This window comes from Anolis sagrei, chromosome 6, assembly GCF_037176765.1.
Source record: "Anolis sagrei isolate rAnoSag1 chromosome 6, rAnoSag1.mat, whole genome shotgun sequence".
Lineage (NCBI taxonomy): Eukaryota > Metazoa > Chordata > Lepidosauria > Squamata > Dactyloidae > Anolis > Anolis sagrei.
Genome location: NC_090026.1, coordinates 28,559,152 through 28,582,793, shown reverse-complemented (window position 1 = coordinate 28,582,793; position 23,642 = coordinate 28,559,152). Strand labels below are relative to the sequence as shown.

The following is a 23,642-nucleotide window of genomic DNA, read 5'->3' as shown; positions in this document are numbered from 1 at the left end:
CGAGTCCCGGCGCGGAAGGATCCCGAGCATGCGCAGAAGGACGGTGGAGTAGGCCCCAGCCTGAGGCGGCGGGAGGCGCCGAGGAGAGGAGGAAGCGTAACGCGGCCGAGGACCCCTCCGCGGGGGAGAGTCGAGGGTGTGTGAGGCGCGGTCGGTTGTGGGGAGAAGGTGTTGTGGTGCTTTTGTGGCGGGGAATATGTATATTTATTCTGTTGTGTTTTTGTGAGAGGAAGAAGGCTCCTTTCGCCTCGGCCGGAGTGAGGGAGGGGCTTGGGAAGAGCGGGCGCGGGGCTTGGAGGGAGGCTTGAAGCAGAAGGGCCGAAGTAGGCCCCGGGGAAAGGCCGGAGAGGGAAATTGGCCTCGAGTCGCAGGGGAAGGCCTGCCGCGGAGGAGGGAAGAAGGGGCGTGGGGGCTCCGCAAAGGCTGCTGGGATGCCAATGCAATATTAATGGCCAGCGTTTTTTCCTTACAGCGGCCTTGCGAGGTAGGCGCCACTGCCGTACATTTAACTTTAGTGACGCAGATGAGGACCTGAAGCTTGAGGCCTAGGCCGCGTGGGGTTTACAACAGGCATAGAATCATAGAATCGAAGAGTTGGAAGAGACCTCACGGGCCATCCAGTCCAACCCCCTGCCAAGAAGCAGGAATATTGCATTCAAATCACCCCTGACAGATGGCCATCCAGCCTCTGCATAAAAGCTTCCAAAGAAGGAGCCTCCATGGGCAAACCATTCCTTTTTTAGACACTGGGTTGTGGTGAGTTTTCCCGGCTGTATGGCCATGTGCCAGAAGCTTCCTCTCTGACGTTTATGTATCTGTGGAAGGTCCAAGGTGGGAGAAATAACTCTTGGTTGCTATAAAATTTTCGGGCTGTATGACCATGCTCCAGAAGCATTCTCTTCTGACGTTTTGCCTGCATCTATGACAGGCATCCTCAGGAGGCGAAACGTCAGGAGAGAATGCTTCTGGAACATGGCCATTACATGGCTGTTTGGGTATCAGCCAGCACATCAACGACTTAAATCAAGAAATACTTTTCTTAGATCTACAGTAGGGCTGGGTAACCACGGAAGAATTTGTTTCTAAACTCGATTCGTTTTTAAGGGGTCCATCACGTTTCGTTTCTTTAAAGAATTCCGAAATTTTCCTTTTAAAATTTTTGAAATATACGAAATTTCGTAAATTTCGAATCGATTTGTTAATGGCGGACGCGATTGCACAATATGCTAAAAAAAACCTCCAAATATGCTGAAAAAACCTCCAAATGGGACAGGGGGAACTTCTAAAGCTTCCCTCTCCCTCTGTTGTTGACTGTTGGTGTGATAAAACAAACAACTATAAAACTTGCACCAGGCATGCGAAAATAATTTCGAAACAATTACGAAACAATTACAAAATAAGTTGAAAAATTGTTTCGAATCTATTTAACTCCTCACACTATTCCAAAATGGCTCAATATCGGATCGTAAGCTAATTTAAATACGAATTAATAATGAATTACGAAATTAATGAACGAAACCACCCAGCCCTAATCTACAGAGACACTCGCTGGAACACCTCAGCAAGCGAGAGTTCAAAAGTGGCAGGCTCAAACCCAGCACCTCAATCCGTGGGTGATACCAAATGAGAGACTCCCCCCTGGGCACACAGAAGACTGGGCGACTTGGAAGGCACTGAACAGACTGCGCTCTGGCACCACGAGATGCAGCGCCAATCTCAAGAAATGGGGCCACAAAGTGGAATCCACGACATGCAAGTGCGGAGAAGAGCAAACCACTGACCACCTGCTGCAATGCAACCTGAGCCCTGCCACATGCACAATGGAGGACCTTCTTGCGGCAACACCAGAGGCACTCCAAGTGGCCAGCTACTGGTCAAAGGACATTTAATCAACTACCAAGTTTGCAGAATTTGTGTTTTTTTATCTGTTTGTTTGTTTTGTTCTGTTAGAAATGTAACACAATGGTCTGGTTGCTGATGACACGATAAATAAATATGGCCATACAGCCCGAAAAACTTACAGCAACTAAGAGTTATTTCTCCCACCCCAGCCCTTCCACAGATCTATAAACTTCAGGAGATAATGCTTCTGGAACATGGCCATACATCCTGAAAAACGTACAGCAACCAAGAGTTATTTCTCCCACACCAGACCTTCAACGGATCTATAAACGTCAGGAGAGAATGCTTCTGGAACATGGCCATACAGCCTGAAAAACATACAGCAACCAAGAGCTATTTCTCCCACCCCGGACCTTCCACAGATCTATAAACGTCCGGAGAGAATGCTTCAGGCACATGGCCATACAGCCCGGAAAACTCGCCGCAACCCAGTGATTCCGGCCATGAAAGCCTTCGACAATACATGGTTCTCAACCTGGGGTCCCCAGATGTCCATAGACACCTCCAAGGTCATGTGGCCATTGTCCATAGACACCTCCAAGGTCATGTGGCCAGCATGACTGCATGGAGCGCTGTTACCTTCCCACCAAGATGGTACCTATTGATCTATTCACATTTGGATGTTTTTGAACTGCTAAGTTGACAGAAGCTGGGGCTAACTTATCCCACTCCCCAAATTCAAACCGCCAACCTTTTGGTCAGCAAGTTCAGCAGCTTAGCGGTTTGACCCACTGTGCCATCAGGCACGCCTTCGTCTAGTTTCCAATATACCTCACAACCTCTGAGGGTGCCTGCCATATATGTGAGCAAAACATCGGGAGAGAATGCTTCTGGAACATGGCCATACAGCCCAGAAAACTCATCGCAACCCAGTGATTCTGTGAATGAAAGCCTTCGACAACACTTTTTTTGACAGTTATTCTACAATACAAATATATTTCCGGAGGCCTTATTTGGAGACTTTTGGTTGTGTCAACATTGCCAAGTCCGAAATAGCAATAATAATATGGCTTACCAATAGTTGTCTGGTCATTGCCTTTATAGGTTATTGAGAAAGGCCTGATTCCACAGAAAGGTTTTAACTTGTGAGCAAAAGGCCAGTTACTTCCCAGTTCCTTTCCTCCTTCCTTTCCCCCTCATTGCTTACTCCTTCCTTGACTCCTTTCTTCTATTCTTGCATTTCTCTTCATCCTTTCTCACTTCATTCCTTCTTCCTTTACTTCTTTTCTTCCTTTCCTTCTTTCCTTGGTTGAGAGTTACTATTAAAAATAGACCCAATTACTACTATACCCTATACCAGGCATGGGCCAACTTGGGCTCTCCAGGTGTTTTGGACTTCAATTCCTAACAGCCTATGGCCAAGTTAGTACCCTTGGCAGTAAAATTGGAACCCTTTATTTTCTAGGGTTTCAGTTCCCTGTGCTTTCTTACCCTCCAGCAAGTTTTCCTTTTTTTTTAATGTTTTGCATATACAGACAGTCCCCAAATTAGAGGCACCCGACTTAACATCCAGCTCACAGCTAAGAACAGGATTGAGATAACAGGAAGTGAGAGAAATCTCTACCTTGGAAGGGAAATTCACTCCTGGAAGAGTTATGGGGAAAAGGTGTCTCCACTGAAGCTTTCTCACCAATCCTTGTGTCCACAATAAGCCAAATTTGTCAAAATCCAATTATGACAGGGATAGAAAGTGGAGTGAAATCTTCTGAACAGACAGCAGAACAAACACCACAGGGATGTTAACCCTTCCCTATGCTATCCAAAGGTTATAAATATGTGTTTCTGTCGAGTTAAACTTTAAAAATGTATCTATTCTGACTTACATACATATTCAGCTTAAGAACAAACCTACAGAACCCGTCTTGTTCATAACTTGGGAACTGGTTGATAGGAAAATGGTAATTTTCTTCTCACCGCCTCAAATTGTATGCTTCTGTCAGTACCTCAAGGTTCTGTCAACTTCTGCATGTTCAGTCGCCCTGCCACATTTGCGATTTGGACTTTTGCAGATTTTATTATTCACATATTTTATTGAAAATGTTCTCTCTGTGACTTGTCAATTTCCTCCAGCCACGTTGAAGGGCCTCAAAATCGCTAGAAGGCATATCTCTCTAGGAATCCAGGTCCTCCAGTGTGATTCTATAGACAGCTTCCAGCTGTAAAATATCTAGAAATTAATAAGTAAGTGTTTTCTCCTGTAAAAATGTAGTATTTGCATTATTTGTGGTTTTTCACTTTCATAGGGGTCCTGTGCCCCTAATCCTAGTGAATGTGGAAGGTTGATGGTATAGTTGAGGCCTCTACTCATAACTGATTTGGTTGTAGTTGGACTGGGATTTTGGAGGTCCAGGGTCAAATCTTCACTGAACCATGACCGTCAGGGCCTTTCTTTCCACACAGCCATATAACCCAGAATATCAAGGCAGAAAATTCACAATATCTGATTTGAACTGAGTTATCTGAGTCCACCCTGCCATATATTCCAGTTCAAAGCAGAAAATGTGGAATTTTATTCAACCATGTGGAAGGGGCCTCAGTGGAAGAAATTCGATTTATCCCATTCTCTCTTTCTCAGCCTGACTTACCTCATAGATTTATTGTAAAGCATGAAGAAGGCGAGTTCTGTACTGATGTGAGATCATTAAGGGAAAAGCAAGACATTAATATATCAAAAAGTAGAGGTAGAATTCACACTGGGAAGTTCTTGGTTCACAGTTCAGAATTTTACAACATAACCTCTATCTGCTCATCAGGGTGGGAAAGTGATTTCTCTGGGTGCCATAGTCTTTACAAAGATAGCACTAACTTACCCTTTCTGTGAGAAAATAATGCACCTTGCCTTGAGCATTTGTATTTTTGCAAGAGCTCACAGTACACTTTGTATATTAATGGGGGAAACTGTAAATTAAGTAAATCATGCAAATCTACAGTTAAGAAAATATATTTTAAAACGTGGACAAATTTCAGGGTAGGAAGAAATGGAACATCTCACAACAAAGAAAAAAAAACATTGCTGATGGAGTTGGGGAAAAGGCAGCATAATCCTTGCACTCCACACATCTGTTGCTCAGAAGTAGTTGCTGTAAATTCAATTTTATATGCTGCCATTCTGTATAGGATTACAGAATTTGTATAGGCAAATCCGTGTATGGAGAAATAGAAAGGTGAGTCATGTCTTAAGGGAGCCAGAAAGTACATGAAATATATTTCTGAGTAACAGGCAAATGATTGCAGTGCAACTTGAGCATCTACCCTTCTACAGGTCCAATTGACTTTTTAATCTGAAATGTGCTTATAATCTCTCTGTCTTTGCAAGTTAATAATGCTTTATGCCTGACGTGGATTAATAATCATTCTCTTTTCCGTGCCTTTGCCCTGTTCTTCATTATCTATTTATTATTTCTTTTACCAGATATCTCAACATGACGCAGTTCCTACCCCCAAATTTATTGGCATTATTTGCCCCCCGTGATCCTATACCATACCTGCCTCCTTTGGAAAAACTACCCCATGAGAAGCACCACAACCAACCCTACAGTGGTATTGCTCCCTACATCCGTGAATTCGAGGTAGGCATTTCTTATTTTCCAGAGTTCTCTGTCTTGAGTCGTTTCCTTGAGTGTTCTCTAGTGTCTGTTGAAATTACACATGGCACATCTTCATTCATATTTTGCAATGTAAAAAGTTACAAACATATCTAACCAAAGAAATAATAAGAAATGAATGTGTGTATGTGTTAAGAATCCTAAAACCACTATGCAGAATAATGGTCACTTTCGCTCACAGAGTATTTACATAGTAATACCTTGTTTTCTTGGTGTTTTATCTGTGTCCTTCATTAACTGTTGAGAGTCACTTATTTAAAAGAAAACTTTCCTTTCAGGACCCACGTGATGCTCCTCCACCTACTCGTGCAGAGACACGAGAAGAACGAATGGAACGAAAGGTATGTATAGTACACAATAGCACGTGGGCTACCACACTGTTAGCTCTGGCCCCAAACTCCCAGATTGGTTTAGAGACTACTGTACAAGCCCTGTATCAGCAGAACAGATATACGTGGTTTCACTTACCCACGCTTGAAAAAATATATTCCCTCTAGGCATTTCAGTGTCCTCCAGCATGAGACTGTGGCCAGCCTGCAAAATCTGCTGCCCTCAGAGTGACTTAGCTCCCAGAATTACTGGTCATTGGACAAGCTGGCTAGGGCTTCTGAAAGTTGAAGGCCCAAACATCTGGAGAGCCACAGGTTGTGAAAGATTGCTCTATAGTATATGTGAACTGGAATGCCTTAATTTCAGTAGGTTTTGTTAATATCCACACTTGATGTATCCACATGGTCCAGAAATGTGTTTCCTGTGGATATGGGGACCATACTGTGTGTTAGTAGCCTTTAAAAAAAGAGAAGCAGATGTAGATGCTTGTTGTAGGATCCACAAAGATGGATTTCTGTAAGTCAGATACATGGTCTTGTTTTTGATAATTTTTTAAAAATCCAAAGAAGGAATGGATGCAAATATCCAAGTTCTAAACTTTCTTTGCTGAAGGGAGTAGAGAGTCTTACTTCTAGTTATTCTAGTGTTGTAAGGGTTTTGAGAAGGGGGAGAAGGCTCTTCAATCACTCCCTCAGTGATCCTGGTACAGACCATTCTTCCCTCACTGCTTGCAGCAATATGGAGAGTGAATGTAGTGTGAAATTGAGTGAGAGTGATTTAGTGGGTATGTGGTCAGGATACCTGTGAGGGAACCTCAGTTGAAATCTTAAGGTGTTGTAGCTGTGCACCTCTGTTTTAATCTAAAAAGACATAAGCATTACTGACTTTTCTCTGGCCCCTTTCCTTTCAGAGGCGAGAGAAGATTGAACGCCGGCAGCAAGAGGTTGAGAGTGAGCTGAAGATGTGTAAGTTGGAAATGAGAACTCATGGAAATGAATGATTAATCACAATTTTTCTTGCTTTCTTTCTGTAGCTTTAACGTTTTTGGTAACTTATTTATTTTTGTAATCAGGGGACCCTCACAATGATACCAACGCTCAAGGAGATGCCTTCAAGACACTTTTTGTGGCCAGAGTTGTAAGTAACAATATTCCCCTTTTTCTTACCAACATTTTATTTAAATTATACTTGTATTCACTGTACGTTTAATAAAATATGCTATAACATAAATCAAAAAAATAGTTCATTCATTTTTTCCAGGCAGTTTGACGTTCATTTATTCCTCTGGTATGATCTCCCCTTTCTCATATGGATTCCAATTTATCTTGCAGAACTATGACACAACAGAATCCAAGCTAAGGCGGGAATTTGAAGTGTATGGGCCTATCAAAAGAGTAAGTAGAGATCTTATTTTGGATCAGACATTCACGCAATAGCTATCTTTCCTGTTTCCTGAATTTTTTAAAATTCAGCCCTTCATTTCATAGCAATAGCTTTTGCGTACTAGTATTGTGCTGAAGATAATGTTTAATACTGTTAACTATTTAATTTCACTGAGAGCCTACTTCTCACATAGCTAGATATATAGCTGTTTAACATTTTAAGACAATAACTAATGGTTTATTTTTCCTCCTATATGCTGTTTAATGTCTCTGTTTTACTTTCAAATGTCCCTGATTGGAAATACAGCATATGTTCAGGGACTCCAATCAAGTTCTATACATTTTCCTGTAAACAGGAACACTTAAACTTACCTTTCAAGTGCCTCCCACTTCCTCACCTTTTTTTGTAAGCCCATTGCACTGATACAGCTGAGTAGGTCAAGTGAGATTATAAACTCCCTATTTAGATGAGTGGAATCTACTTTGTTTGCAAACTCTTAAGAGAGCATTTCTTTCTTAAGAGGGAGAACATTTACTTCCAACACAGTATTTTTCACCTTAATTTGTAGGAAATGAGATGAGGGAGGCAGTCTCCTAAAAGCACTGAGGCATCATTTTACGAAAATGTCCTCCAACTATATCATAGCGAGTAAGCTTATCCAAAGAAGTTAAGCGGGGGTGGAGGGGAGGGCATAATAGTGCTTCTCTTTGTCTAGGCCAGTGGTTCCAACCTATGGATTTTCCTGTGGGGTCACCGAGCATGATGAGTTATAAAAATTTTAAAAAGGGAAAACAAAAAATCACATAATCTGCACATACATTTGTATAAACATGTAACAATCTTTCATTCATTGGGTTAGCTTGTTGTGAGGTCTAAGCTCATGAACAGTTCAGTGATTGGCTCTGTGGAATGCAGGTGCTGCTTGAATTGTGATTGGTTTATTCTTAGTGATTCATGCTCGCTGAGTGCCTCTCATTTCTTGTGGGCAGCCATGGTTTATCTTTGATATCAGCAAAGTCTGAAAAATATAAGTTGCATGTCGACACAAATCAAATGGTGCTGCTTCCAGGAATCTGACATCCAGCACATCACGTTATTTCTCTTTGGCTAGCCGAGCAGCCAGCCAAGAGCAATCACTCAAACACTGTACGGTAGTCATCACTGTCACAGCACCAACATCTCTAATTTTAATGTGTTGGGGTTGCCGGTCACTTTACCTCTATAAAATGGGGTTGCGTCTTGGAAAAAGTTGGGAATTGCTGGTCTAGGTGGTCTTTTAAGTAATAGGGCCTTCTGAGACAATACAATCCTTAGACTCGAAGGAATATATCTGCCAGTTTGATAAAAGGATTTACAATTCCGGCGTATGGAATGTTACATTTTATGTTAACTCCTTCCACTGCTGCCATTTCCCCTCAGATTTACATGGTGTACAATAAACACTCCGGCAAGCCACGTGGCTACGCTTTCATTGAATATGAACATGAACGTGACATGCACTGTAAGTACAATCTTTTTCTGGGAAGTTTTTATATCTAGTTTGTGTGTGCGTGTGCATTTTAAATTAAATTCTTTTTATAAAAGCATGTGTCTTGTAAAAAGTTCCATAACTTTTTAAAGCCCTTGAGTTATTCAAGGGCTTAGGCTCCCCCTTGCAGGTAAGTACAGTGTCGGGGGAGCCTGGTTTGGTTTGATGAGCACCCAAGTTCCGTTAATCTGGCCCTGATGAGTTTCCCAAGGGAGCGTTCCAGTCATAAAAATAGAATCCTGGGGGGAAGAAGCTTTTATCCCCCTCCTCTCTGTAGATTTTATAATTAAAATAGGATTTGGTGTTGGGATTTCTTAGTTGACTCCAGATAGCATATATTTTGGGGGAATGCCACTTCTTTTTCTTTGCCCTATTATAAAAGAGGAAATTAATGTAGCTAGGGTGCTACAATTGTAAAATGTGTGCTAAAATAACAGGCAACAGTTCAACAACTCTCTCTGTACCCCAGCCCATAATTACAGTGTGTTTGGGAGGGCAGAACCCTGTAGGTTGAGGGTGGGAAACTAGTTGTGCCTGTTTCTTTTGGGAAGGCTAGAGTTGCTGCTTGCATCATGGGACATAGTCATTCTAAGGGTTGCCCCCGGACTCTGAACTGTTGCCCATCTCCTTCCTGTTAATATGTTTTAAGAGGGAGAATGAATGCTGTGAAGAAGTTCTTCTTCAAAAGCAATTATAACTTTGACCTGAAGCTGTGTTTTGAAAAGATGCTGTTGTCGAGAGGCGTGTTGTGAGCGGGGTGTATTAATTCTGTGTTCTTATTGTCACTGCAGCCACCTTTCTGATGGCTATTGCCACTGCTGGCTTGCAGCTGATCCTTATGCTTCCCCTTTACAACATCTCATTGTATGGTTGGTATAAGGGTTTGTATAATTGGTAAGAAACCTCAGTACCCAACACTCTTCTATACACAAGCCAGGTCAAAGGCAGATGCTAGGAAACATGGTTTAGTTAGAAGTGGAGGGAAGGACGGGTGGGGGAAATCTATTTCTCTTCTGACTTCTGTGCTGCTCTCTTGCTGTATGGAAGGGGAAAGGAGAAATAAGTTGCTCGTTCCATATTGTTGGCCCTGTATCATGCAGTGTGTATTTAATGGGGAGGGAGGGAAAAAGTAGGGCTCAAATATCCTGAGTGAACCCTCCCTCTCCAAGCCACACATATGCCATTTATCGTTTTTGCAATCTGTGGGGTCATGTTGGGGACTCTCATGTCAGGCAGTGTAGGTAGAAACAAGAATTAAGATCCCTCTTCCCCGTTCATTCTATAAATGAAAGCAGTGTGAATGAAGGGAGGCATTTTGAAGTTGTTATTTCAGGCTAGATAAAATAATGTTAAACCTTTACTTTGAACTCAAATTCAAATGATCACAGTATTTGGGGTCATTTACTTAAAGTCTGTAATAATACACATTTTCAGTTAGCAATACAGGCAGTCCTCAGGTTACAAACGTCTGACTTATGTATGATTCTTAGTTACAAATGGGGTGAGACAAAAGGAAGCGAGAGAAGTCTACCCCTAGAAAGAGAAAGTTACTCCTGGAAGAGTTATCATAGGAAAAAGATGTCTCCACTGAAGCTTTTATCACCAAACCTTGTTTCCACAACAAACAATAATTTTCAAAATGTAATTGTCACAGGGACAGATGGTGAGGTGAAATCTTCTGAGCAGGCGCAGACAGCAAAACAAAACAAACACCACAGAGTTGCTTTCTCTATTTGATCCAAAGTCATCCATATATATAGAGAGAGAGCGAACTGTAAAAGTGTATATCTTTACACTTTAAAAATGTACATGTTCTGACTTACATACTAATTCAACTTCAGAACAAACCTACAGAACCTATCTTGTTTATAGCTTGGGGACTGCCTATAGTTTCACATGATGAGGTCTGGTGCTAATTTGAAACACTTAAAATATTATTGCAATTATAATTCAAAGTTCTTACTGTCCAGGATTTAATGTTTCTCTTGGAAATGCAGATGGGTGGCTAGAGCAGTGCTGTCAAACTTGTGACCCTCCCGGTCTTTTGGACTTCTGCTTCCAGAATTCCTAGCTATAAGACAAGCTGGCTAAGGCTTCTGGGAGTTTGAGGCCCAAACATCTGGAGGGCCACAAATTTAACACCTGTGGCCTAGAGTAAGCTATCTCAAACGTTCTAGCTTTCATGAGAAGTTGGTTGGAGCATATTACTGTAGTACTTCAGTCTAAGACAGCCAGGGAGCTATAGTAATTTGAGCATTGGACTATGACCCTTGGAGACCTTGGAAACCACTGGGTGATCTTGAGCAAGTCACACAGCCTCAGTGGAATACAAAGGCGAACACTGTCTGAACAAATTTTGCTGCGTCATAGGTTCCTAAGGGACATCATAAGTTGCAACATAGCTGTTCCCTGGTCATATGTTCCCAGTAATAGTTGCCTTAATATGTCTCCAAAGGGATAGAGCCATTCACACACTGCAAGTAAGGTTATACTTGTGCTTTTGGTTCTCTACACACATTACTTTAATTTATCCTTCTAGCCTCAGATAAATGCTGGTACTTAGATTCTTAAAGAATTATACATGTAGTCTTGGTATCTAGAGTCTTGAAAATAAAATGTCATTCTGGAGACTTTGCATCTGACAGTTTATTCTTGGAACACATAATTTTACAAGACTAATTTTAAAGGGGTGGCAGTGGAGGAAGTATTTGGCAGCAGCTTTTGTTTGAAGTGGGATGGATCAGCCATCCTTTTAGGAATTATTTACCTGGTTCTGTTAAGAAAAAAATAATAAGTACCATAAATGCCCTATGGAACTGTCTTCCTTGAAACAATAAACAAAATTGTGGTTTGGTAAATGAAACAGTCTTAGCCGTTATTAGGATAGTTGAATCAAGGACAATCAATGTAAGCACAAATTCCATTTTGCCTTTTGGCTTCTTTACCAGGAAGTTCTTTATCTCTAGGTACAGAAATGTTTAGATTAAAAATACTTAACCAGGAACAATTGCACCCTACCTCTGATCAGACTTGAGGACAATTGTCCTCTGGTAAATACCCTTACAGCTGCACAAGCCCTGAGTGGCTGGTGTGTGTTTCTTAAGAGGGAGTGCATATTTTTCTCTGCTCTTGGACTTTTTCTTGATAGAAAGCAGGACTGAGGATATTTGAGCTCTGCTTTTAATTAGGTAACTGGTAGAAAGTTTGGGTAATGAACTGGATGTGGGGCACAAAGTTTAGGTAGATGGAGTGGAGTGTTCTGGTTACCCCTGGCATGTTTGCCAAGGACAAATTTGAGCTTCAAGTGGAACACGATTAGGATGTCTGTCTCAACAGAGGTTCTAAATCATTGTTCCCCTAATGTGGGTTTTAAAATACACACAGGCAACTACACCACTGTTGCTGGGTTCCTAATTACTTCTAGAGAAGACAGTTTAGATACATTACACATTCTTTGTTCTTTCTTGTTATCTTCATTTCTGTTTGGCTCCTTTAGCTTAGTTGTTTCAATTGGCTAGTAGTTGGAGCTGTAAACCCTGCCTGAAGCAGACTGTTGCTAGGAATGATAAGAGGGAGGGTGTTAAAATTTAGAGTTTATCCATCCTTTATAGTTAGTGAGAAGAACACATTATATCAGAGGACTTGACACATGGGTTTGGGTTTTTTTTTAATTAACGGAGTTCAGATGGAGCCATTCTGAGAGTGTTTAGCTTGTCTTCTGTTGCAAGACAAAATCTAGAGTGCCATCAAGCCTTTTATTTCTGCTTTTGACAAACTGAAGGCTGATGTGCATCTCTTCTCCACCTTGGCTTTGCTGTGGTGCACTGTTGGCTGGATTGGTAAGCTATTTTTTTAAAAGGAAAAAAACCCTTTTTTTGAAACTTAAGTGCTATTTCTCAATCCAAGGGAAGTAGTGAATAAGTCCTTGGGTTTGCCTTATAATAGCATATAGGGATGAACAGCACATATGTGAGTTTAATATTGGAGCTATGAGTAACCTTATGTGGGCAATGACAATCTTTTGTTTTTGGTTCCTTGAGGGACTTTGTAACCTTTAAAAGTCCTTCTGTAGCCTTCTGATTTTAGATTCCTGCAACCCAGACTAGAATATTAGCTATGCTAAATTCTGATAAGTAAGGGGGTGTTGCTTACAAAAAGATGTATGTTCATTTTTAGGTGACTTTCTTTCCACATCCCTGCATATTTCTTTGTTCTCATAAATGTGCCCACCCACTTAAAGTTGTTATGGGGGCACAGCCAATGGACAAAAACAGTTTCCTCATTTCTTGTTACTTAAGTGTAAGAATATTGAAGTAAGAACTACAGAAGCATTGCATGAGATTTTGTAACTTTAAAAAGCAATACATAATCTCATCCACCAGGGTTGCTGACTTCTCCTAGAAAGGAGAGGCATTTACAGCTCCAGCCAAGTATTGTAAAAGCTTTGAATTGGGAACGTAATTATTTGTAGAGTGTTGGAAAGGGCTTATATAAGCCACTTTCAGTCCCAATTGTAGTATATCAGAATTACTCTAGTGGGTTTTCCCAGCATGCTAGACAGTATTGTTTAAAAGCTCTTTATGTCCCTGAGAAAAGTGGTAGGGCTGTTGTGCTTAAATTGTAAATTGTCCCCCAAAACCTAAAGTGCAGTACAGAGAGTGGGCTCAGGTAAGCAATGCCTCACTTGTCCAACCATGGACTGAATCTCTTCATTGGAAAAGGCCCAGCTTCGTCTCCTTACAACGATAAAACAGTCGTGGATATGTTGGGCAGGGACTCTGCCTCTTCCTGACTTTGGTCCAGTGACAGCCTTGTCTGGAAATGAGCCATGAGACCAATTTGGAGGCTCTGTTTGTAAGAGATGGTGGTCTTTCTTCATGTCCTGACATCCAGTCTGATTGGCTACTCAATCTCAGCATGACGCTTGGCTTCAAGGCCCGGATGACATCGTGGACAAAGTTTTACTCGATGATCTTTTCAGTTCCCATCATCCAAAATGCCCTGCGGCAGCTGATAAATTTCCATGGTGTTTTCATTTTTTAAATGGAAGTAGACATTGGAGTGTTGGAAAATGCATCTTCCATCAAAGAAACTGATTTTATGGACCTGTTTTTAAACCCAAAGCTTTCCTGAATAAATCAAAACAAATGGAAATGTTTTGCATGGTTACAAGTTAAAAACCAGAACTTTTCCCATCTTTGAACTATTTTTCTTGACATAGATAGCTTCTAATTTCCCCCCTCTGGAGTAATAACATCCCCTTCAAAGCGTTTGTATGAAGATGTCTGCTAGTTTCCTACCACCACATTTTTAGTAGCATATGTAACATAGGTCATGGCAAAGGGAAGACAGTGCTGACATTTTTTACATACACATCCAGAAGAGAGGTTATGTGCATCTACATGAAGAGAATTATTTTATTATTTTCCTCTAATATATAGTTAATGCATGGGGTTGACTTGTGGACCTCATCTGTCAACCTTTGTGCTTTCCCACAAAAGCAAGTGTTTGCTTCCTTTTTTTCCTTCTAAAAACCAACTGTTCAAATATTTTCATCCCAGCCCAAAACATGTAATTAATAGTTTCATTTTTTCTTTTTAAAACACTTTCCCCCCAGAAGAACAAGATAAGAATGAGATTAAAAAACAGACAAATATCAACTATAAACAACACATGAAGTCTGTTTGACATTATTCATTGCAAGTAGAATCATACCTAATTTTCATAAAATATCCCATTAAAGATGAGCATTCATCATGGCCATTTTTAAGGACCCAATTTGGTAGTTAACATTATACAGTTTGGTTATCTGCATTTGGAGGTGAGCATGTTCTTAAAAGGGAATAATTTGCAAAATCGATGGGTTGAAGTTCTAGTAGGGCAGTCTTACATCACTTAGTACCCTCTAGATGTTTTAGACTTCAGCTCACATCATTCCTGACCATCAGCCTTGCTGGTTGGAGCAAATAAGAATTGTATTTTCAAACATCTGGAAGGCACTAAGTTATAGGAAAGCTATAATTAATATGTAGTGTTCTCTGGGTGTGGAATCCTCTTGCTGCACTTGTTTTTATTGCCACATATGGTGGCTTATTTGGATTTGAGGGGTGGTGGTATGGGACCACAACAAAAACATAAAACTATTCTCAATTTAGATTTAACATAGTTTGGGGCTTGGGGTGAGGCTGGAGGGCTGGGAACGGGCTGGCAGGGTGGGGGTTTGAGTGTCCGACTTCCGCTGCTGAGACAGGTAAGGCAGGGAAGGTCGGCTCAGCAGCTAAAATGCAAAACCAAAATACCGCCCCAGCCGGGGGCACCCAGGCAGGGGGGAGCTGCGCCTCGGGCCCCAGCACTAGCAACCCGATGCAGTGAGTTTGAGGAGTTAAAAGTTGCATTGGTTTTGTAAGTAGTTTCTCCAGGTAAATGCTTTTATTTCCTTTTTACATGTTAGCTGTGCTCGCCCCACCCCTCCCTTAGCAAGTGGCTTGAGAACATTCCCTTTCCCTGAAAAGCATCCTAAATATTTGCAGTGGGATAACAGCAGCAAGGGTGGGAGTGGGTCGGGGCAGTTGTGGGAGGGTGCCAGCCAGTTCCTTTGGTGTTGTTACCCTTTTTTGTGCGTACTACCCTCTGTCTTCCCTGCCAAGCCTTTCACTATCTCTCTAACACAAGGGGGGAAATCTGTCTCCTCTCCCTTTCCTTCCTCCCTTATTTCCTTCACTTGTTTGTTTTTCAATTATTCATTTATTTATTGTGGTAAGCACTCTTGCTTTGGGTGGGGTTTTTGGCATGGCCAATCTTGGGACTGGCTGGTTGAGGGTGTGCTCCTGGAGGAAAAGCAGAGCCTGGCCCACTCTGAAGTGAGCTTTGGGCAGGGAGGTGGAGGGCTTGCTTATTTGTACCTAGCCCTTTTCCTTCTGGACAAGTGATGTTTGTAGCGTGAGTGTCTTGATTGCTCAATAACCTTCCTTTTTTTGCAGCGGAGGCCAAGGGCTGAATCTGGGGTTGCTCCACAACTCAAGGGATTTGTAGCCAGCATGGTGTGGCTTGGGAGGCAGCTGTGGCTGGGCGCAGTCCATGAGATCTGCTTGCCAGTCCCATGCATCTCTTTCCACAAACATGTAGCCCCTTCCCCAAATACTTACAGGTGCACACTTGTATGTTCTGGTTTTCTCCCAGAGAATTTGAGGCTATGATTCCTTAGCAGATGTGGAGCAATCCCTTGCCCAAGGGGTAGTGGGGCCATAGAAGCCTCCTCCCTTCAGATTCCTTTGTGTGTGGTATGTGTCTTTGGGGGAGGGTGGGCTAGTTGATGGGCACTGTGGATAATGGCAACCCCCTTTGCCATTCCCTTCCCCCTGGATACCCCTCCTAATCTGTTGCAGCGGCATACAAGCATGCGGATGGGAAAAAAATTGATGGCAGACGAGTGCTGGTGGATGTAGAGAGAGGCCGGACGGTGAAGGGATGGCGCCCACGCAGACTTGGTATGTGTGTGCAGTTTTCCTTCCTACCTAAATGTTGAAGTGTATAATATTTTCTGCATATGCTTTTAGAAACCAGCCATTCTCAACATTTTTATTCTAGAGGAACCCTTGAAATAATTGTCAAGTCTCAAAGAACCCCAATATAAAAATTGTATCTATACCTCAAAAAGGCTTTTTGCTCAACCCTGGGGAACCCTGATTGAAAAACCTTGCTCTAGATCAGGCCTGCATGGTCTGCAGCCCTCCCAAGTGTTTGGGCTGTCAACTCCCAGAAGCCCTAACCAGCTTGCCCAGTGGCCAGGAATTCTGGGAGTTGGAGGCCAAAACAGTTTGGAGGGCCGCAGGTTGTGCAGGTCCGCTCTAGACTATTATATAAGAAATGTTTTTTTCTTGGCCAGATTCTGTCATCTTAATGAGATGGAGGCAGTCCTCTTCAGATCTCCAAGCATCCCTCTCAGTTTGAAGGATTTGTTGGTCTCACCATTTCTGTCAGAGGAAATGGATTTCACTGTATTTATGACTCGGATGGTTGAAGATGTGGACTTATAAGATTCTATTATTTCACCTTGATTTTATGCACATTCTGTTCACAACATATCTCACATAAATTGCAGAGCATTCACAAGCTAATGCTATAAAGTAAAATGTTTCTGCTATTGATAGAGCTGACTCGTCATTACCTCTCTTTTGCAGGTGGTGGTCTCGGTGGCACCCGGCGAGGCGGGGCTGATGTCAATATCAGACACTCAGGCCGGGATGATACTTCTCGTTATGATGAACGGTGAGTTGAGCTGTGCAAGTATTTATTTATGAATAATAATAATAATAAACTTTATTGTATCCTGTCCCATCTTCCTGAGGTGACTCATAGCGGCTCACAATAAATAAGTTATATCTAAAGATTTCAAAGTGGAGAGTACTTTTAGTAGAAGCCTCACTACAGCTTATTTTAGGCTGAATGGAACCCCGCCTTGCTGGAGTGAGGCATTTACTCCTGTTACTCACTTAGCCAGTCACCCTTTGGATGCTTTTATAAATCAGGATGAGCTAAGGACTGGAACACATGTGGTGACTCTCATCTGTCCAAGAGTCCCGTTCAAATCCTCAGGTTGCTGATTTATGTGTTGTTCTGTGGAAACATTGTTGACTTTTTTTCCACCGACTTAAACTGGATTTAATTCCGTTCATTTAGAAAGTTCTGTAAGAAAATTATTGCGTATGTTCAATTGAGAAGTGTTTTTAAATCTTGCCTATGTTTTTGTGTGAGGCCATGGTGTGTTAGAGCTAGTCTGTAGCACAGATGTATACATGCTTGTATTTAAGTGCTTTGTTAATTTCTTGCACACTTTTATGTCATATAGTTCCATGGTTTGTTGGTAAACAAAATCTGTTAATTATGTTTAGCATTTCTGCTGGTTCTCCCAGGGATCGGGATCGCGAACGTGAGCGTGATCGCCGAGACCGTAGCCGAGACAGGGACAAAGAACGAGAACGCCGTCGCAGCCGATCCCGGGAACGCCGGCGACGGACACGGAGCCGAGAGAAAGACGAACGAAAGCGCAGCCGGGAACGCAGCAAAGATAAAGACCGGGAGCGCAAGCGGCGTAGTCGTTCCAGGGACCGCAAGCGGGAGCGGGAGCGGGACAGAGACAAGAAGGAGGAGCTGCCAGAAGTGGCTGAGGGCCAGCCTGATGAAGCCACCCTTGGCGAGATGGGCATAGATGGGATAGAGGTGAAGCCTGAAGGTGGGGAAGAAAAGGGCAGAGACAGGGACCGGGAGAGGGACAGGGATAGAGAGAGGGATCGGCGGCGTAGCCATCGTGACAAAGACAGGGACAGGGATCGGGATAGAGAGCGTCGTCGTGATCGGGACCGAGATAGGGACCGGGATCGGGAGCACAAGCGTGACAGAGGTGAACGGGGTGCAGAGAAACGGGAGGAAAGGGGGCAGGACAATGGCATGGGAGAGGCGCTGGAGGAAACCAGCCAGGACATGTTCCTGGACCAAGAATCCATGCAGTCTGCTGATGGCTATTTGTCCACTGAGAATGGATACATGATGGAGCCCCCAATGGAATGATAAATGGAGATGCTTCCTTGCCCCCCTACAGCCCAGTGAGGTGAGGTTCTGCCTCCCAAGCTGCCTAGCCAAGAAGGCCCCATCAACCAGTTGAGATAACTGATTTTAATTGGCTTTGTTTAGAAGGGTAAGTCTGTTTCACTTCTGCGTATCCATCCCCATCTCTTCTTAACATGTAACCTTCCGACAGTCCCTTGTGTATCTGGATATTTTTCTTTAAACAGGAATAAAGTGTTGTTAATGTTTTCTCCTTTATGCGAAATGCGTCCGGGATTGACATACTTGAAGATGAGCTTTCCTGAGCAATACAAAGACAATTTGAGCTGCCTGTCAGGGAAATTACTTTCTGCTGGAACATGCACTGCTCATAGAAATTACATGTTTTGGACAGGGGGAAATAACAAAGGTTGGGGGTGTATTGCAGGTTTAAGAAGGTTCTAAAACTAGGTTTGGAGGAAATGCTTCACTTCAAAAAGAAATATCCCCAGCAAGTGAGGGGGAAAGTAAGATATTTTAGAAGAGTTGCCATAAGTTGAAGCTGACTTGACATCATTTGCAAACACAAAAAGTCACCTAGTTCATTTGGATTTGACCTAAAATATTAAGACCTATCCTGAAGTATAGAATCATAGAGTTGGAAGAGATCTTGTGGACCATCCAATCCAACCCCCTGCCAAGAAGCAGGAAAATTGCATTCAAAGCACGCCTGACAGATGGCCATCCGTCCTCTGCTTAAAAGCCTCCAAAGAAGGGGTCGCCACCATACTCTGGGGCAGAGAGTTCCACTGCTGAACAGCTCTGAGAGGAAGTTTTTCCTAATGTTCAGGTGGAATCTCCTAAACATTAGACATGTAGGGCTATACTTAATCAATGTGGACATGAGGTAGACATGAGTGCTGGTGCTATAGACATGAGGGCTATAGTTAATCAAGGTGGGCATAAGATATACTGACCAAGGACAATCCTTAGTCTTCAAATTTGCTGTGCTAAAAGAAACAAGTTCTATACATAGTTAAAACAAGTACATCAAGAAAAGACTGACTTCTATTCATAGAAATTAAAATCGTTCCTAGAACTTATTTTTTCCAGTTCTATTAAGGATATAGGTAAATGTAGCATAACAGTGTGGTTACTTTTAGTTTTGGCTTAGGAGATCTCTTCAGTGATTACCCATTCATTTTCAAACACAAGCTTAAAACCTATGTTAAAAATACAAAATCAGAGACATGTGGGAAAGAGAATACTGTGCACAACATTTTGGGCTCTTGTGAAATAGTGTTCACAAAACTCAAAGCTAAAGCCAAGGTTCAAGTTGTAAGTGATGACTACAAGTTTCTGGGAGCATTTACAAAGACAAAGATCAAATGGGTTAGAAGCAAATGGGTTTGCTCCCACCTCTTCTGAAGGCCAGGTCTTGTAGAATGGTTGGGCTGATGCTGTCATTTCTCTCACATTGTGTTGTAGTAACACTTTACTGGAGATGCCCTTAATTGCATCTTTCTCCCTTTCCCTAAACTAATGACAGTTTCGTGGCTAATTGTCCTTTTTTGTGTGCATGTATGTATGGGGGGTTGTAGTGCTACCACTCCAGAGTGGCTTAATTTAATAAAAGAGCAGGCTGTTGCAAGCAAAATTGGCAAGAAAGCAAGACAGATAACATTAATTGGTACAAAGCTGGTGTGGCGGAGAGGATTGAGTAAGGATGCCCGGAACAGCGGCAGAGTGTGTGGGAGGAGCATGTGGAGGTTGCAAGCTTGGGAAAGGGAGCTCTTACATAGAAGCTGTGTTTGCTGGTCTGCGTCCAAGCTTATTCCTATGCTATTTCCTTACAATAGCCTTGTGAGAGAGAGATTAAATTGAGACTGATGAGCTTAGTGGTGCTTTGAATCAAGTTCTTTCTGCTCCTAGCCTGGTGCTGTGTGACCATTACACCATACTGATACTTCTAGCTTGAATTGTAGTGTGTGCACCAAGTACTTAACATCTTCTGTTATCTGTTTTTAATTTATTGATACACTGCATAAACAAGCAAAAGCAACCAGTAGTTCATAAAACAAAATTCAAATCAGGTATTTATCAATTACTGTTTGTATTGCTTTACAATCAGCTATAAAAACCCTTCAGTGGTTGCGTAATTAAACCCCAAATAACGGAAAGATACCTAATCACTTCCTGACAAGGCTTGCGATAAGATCCTCTGACTTCATGGTGTCTGTGCTTAGCTCCCAACATAAGCATTTTGAAATACCACAAATGCAACTAGGGGCTTTTACCTTTCGAGGTCTTTGAAGTCTGTTGTAAACACTTGCACGTTAAGGCACCAAATTGAGAAATGCTGGGGTTGGTTCTTCTGTAGTGGTTAATGATTGTGGATCCAAGAGTCGGGGAAATAAAGCGCCATTGGCATTGGGAACAGATAGGAAAGCAGGATGGATGGATTTTGCTTATATAAGGACCAGGGGAGGGGCAGAAGAGGCTTGCTCCAGATTCTCCTTAGTGAGGAGGAGTGAGACTAGGCTTTCAACACTGTCAGTGTCAACAACATGAGCTGTGGGTCTGCCATGCTGTGTATGTATAAGACATGAAGGGAACACCTGAGATTGCCCTCCATTTTTGCTAAGTACCTTCAACATGGATTAAAAGTTACGGTTAACAGTATCCTAAGGTTTTCTTGCCAAGATTTATTTACAAGTAGCTCATCATTTCCTTTCATAGTGTGTCTTGCCAAGGTTACTGGGTGAGTTTCTGTGACAGACAGAGGACGCCATATTTGCTCTCTAGTTCAAAAGTCAGACTACCAAACCATGCTGGTTCCTATTTTTGTTTGAATAGTAGCAAGTATTGAGGTTAACACAAGTCAACTTGAAGGTACAGTAGAGTCTCACTTATCCAACATTTGCTCATCCAGTGTTCTGTATTATCCAACATATTCTGCCTCCCCCCTCATAATGTCCAGGGTGGGAGAAAGAAAGAACCCTTGTCTGTTTTGGTGCTAAATTTGTAAATAACAGTAATTACTACATAACGTTGCTGTGTATTGAACTGCTTTTTCTGTTGGTTTGTTGAAAACCTGATGTTTTTGTGCTTAATTTGTAAATCATAACGTAATTTGACGCTTAATAGGCTTTTCCTTAATATCTCCTTATTATCCAACATTTTCGCTTATCCAACATTCTGTCGGCCCGTTTATGTTAGATAAGCAAGACTCTACTGTAATTAACAATTTCTAAATTCGGATATAGGTGTACAAATTAATGTACGGATATGTCTGTCTTTAATCCTCTTGTCCTTTTCCTCTCATTTGTTCAGACAACCTTCCTCCTCTAGTTCTGAGTCTGAACTTATAGGCAGTAGCTGCCAACTGATGAAGGGAGGATAGTCATTCTGCGCCTCATTCTCCTATGCAGTGGTTCTCAACCTGTGGATCCCCAGGTGTTTTGGCCTTCAACACCCAGAAATCCTAACAGCTGGTAAACTGGTTGGGATTTCTGGGAGTTGTAGGCCAAAACACCTGGGGACTCGCAGGTTTAGAACCACTGTCCTATGGGCTCCAGGTGAGCTGTCTAAAACACTGAAGTGTGTTCCTTCAAGCCCCTAACAGTTTGAAACCAAACCCAGAGCTGGGGCCAGAATCCCCACGATATTTATTGCTTATGTACCTCTGTTTCAGGACCTTTCACCAAGGAACTCTAGTCCTTAGGGAAACACATTTTCCTGCCTTGGGAAGGGTTGGGGTTGTCTAACCCTCCCAAACTTAAGTGTGTACGATTTGACACCAAATTACCTGCCATGACTCAATATTACGGAATGATGACAGGAGTTGTCGTTTTACAAGATTTGTAGCCTTCCCTGCCAAAAAGTGCTAGTGTCCCACTAAACTACAAATCCTGGAATTCCATAGAGTGAAGCAATGGCAATTAAGGTCGAGTCAAACCATTTATTCTGCACCATAAGTCTTAATACAAGCAGGAGGTTGTGTAACTTGAAGATCAACCCATTTCCCTTCCTTTGTGGCTTTTCCCTGAGTGTCAGTCAGAATCGATAGATTTGAGATTCATAGAATAGAATCATCGAGCTGGAAGAGATTGCAAACTGTTTTATAATCAAACATGGCTAACGTCCACACAGGCCAATGTTTTGGCATGACTGGAAGCCTCCCACTCCATCCTAGGTTCAGCCTTGCAGATCAAACTCTCTCTAAACTCTCTCTGTGGCTTTTGATTGAAAGAGGTTTCGAAAACTTACTTAGTTATTTGCTGTTTATTTGTTCAGTCGCTTTCAGTCGCATGTGGACAATTTCAACAGAAAGTAAGAGACCATGAAAATGAACAAAATCTGGCTACCAGTATTAAAAAACTCTAAAATTACAACAGCAAAACAGCAGAGAGGAAACAACCAGGCACAGCTTAACACCTCTCAACAAAAGATTTTCCCAGGCTCAGCCAGGCCTTCAAATGCTAATGAAGGTGGTCAGTTGAAACATTCACACCTAGCTCCAGCAGAGAAGAGCTCTTTGCCCCACCCCAGCCATTCCACAGATATATAAACCCATTGTCCTAATTCCAACAGACCTCACTACCTCTGAGGATGCTTGCCATAGATGCAGGCAAGCATCTATGGCAAGGAGATGCTTCTAGAACATGCGTCAGGAGAAATGCCTCTAGAACATGGCCCTATTGCCCGAAAAAACCCACAAGAACCTAAAATAAATCTCATACACAAATAGCATAAACAATGAACAAGGTACAATGCACATTTAAAATCTAAGGCTAAGCCAAATGTAATTGAAATTTAAAAATATAATGCTGGGCATGAACAAGACAGAGGAGGTGGGGCGTTGGTGGAAACGTACAAGCAGTCCTAAATCAGTATAAAGTGCTTTTAGAGGACACAATGCTAAGGGTTCATTATTCTGGGAAGGCACACTGGAACAACCACGTTTTCAAGCTCCTCCTAAAAACTGCCAGAGATGGGGCATGCCTGATATCCTTAGGAAGTGAGTTCTAGAGTCGAGGGGCCACCACCGAGAAGGCCCTCTCGCTCGTCCCCACCAATTGCACTTGTGATGCAGGTGGGAGCGTGAGAAATGCGGTCACGCAGGTAGGCAGGTCCCAAACCGTTCAGGGCTTTGTAGGTAAGAACCTGCACCTTGAATTGGGTCCAGAAAATGAATGGCAGCCAGTGGAACTCCTTAAACAGGAGGGTTGACCGCTCCCTGTAAAGAGCACCAGTTAACAACCTGGCCGCTGTTTAAAAAGTTTGGGGACCCCTGCTCAAAACTATGGAAGCATGGGAGCTATAGTTTTTTAAGGTCTTCAGCCTTCTAT

At 42.4% G+C, this 23,642-nt stretch overlaps 1 protein-coding gene across 2 annotated transcripts; it reads left to right on the top strand.

The window, feature by feature from the left end:
• The first annotated feature begins 16 nt into the window (after positions 1–16).
• SNRNP70 (small nuclear ribonucleoprotein U1 subunit 70) lies at positions 17–18,570 on the top strand. 2 transcript variants are annotated; one of them, XM_060780735.2, is made up of 10 exons: positions 17–136; positions 5,315–5,471; positions 5,786–5,848; positions 6,748–6,802; positions 6,910–6,974; positions 7,169–7,231; positions 8,640–8,721; positions 16,134–16,235; positions 16,929–17,016; positions 17,661–18,570. In XM_060780735.2, exons 2-10 carry the CDS (start codon positions 5,325–5,327, stop codon positions 18,313–18,315), a joined length of 1,320 nt encoding a protein of 439 aa, XP_060636718.1. In that variant the 5' UTR covers positions 17–136; positions 5,315–5,324; the 3' UTR covers positions 18,316–18,570. The 2 variants fall into 2 exon arrangements, with proteins under 2 accessions (XP_060636718.1, XP_060636717.1); XM_060780734.2 differs by having other exon boundaries at positions 17,640–18,570.
• The last annotated feature ends 5,072 nt before the right edge of the window (positions 18,571–23,642 follow it).

Bases quoted from the DNA above. Each gene is read 5' to 3' on its own strand.
- SNRNP70 (XM_060780734.2), top strand. From the start codon at position 5,325: ATGACGCAGTTCCTACCCCCAAATTTATTGGCATTATTTGCCCCCCGT. The intron at 6,803-6,909 runs GTAAGTTGGAAA...TTTTGTAATCAG, and splicing joins TGAGAGTGAGCTGAAGATGT to GGGACCCTCACAATGATACC. The intron at 16,236-16,928 runs GTATGTGTGTGC...TCTCTTTTGCAG, and splicing joins ATGGCGCCCACGCAGACTTG to GTGGTGGTCTCGGTGGCACC.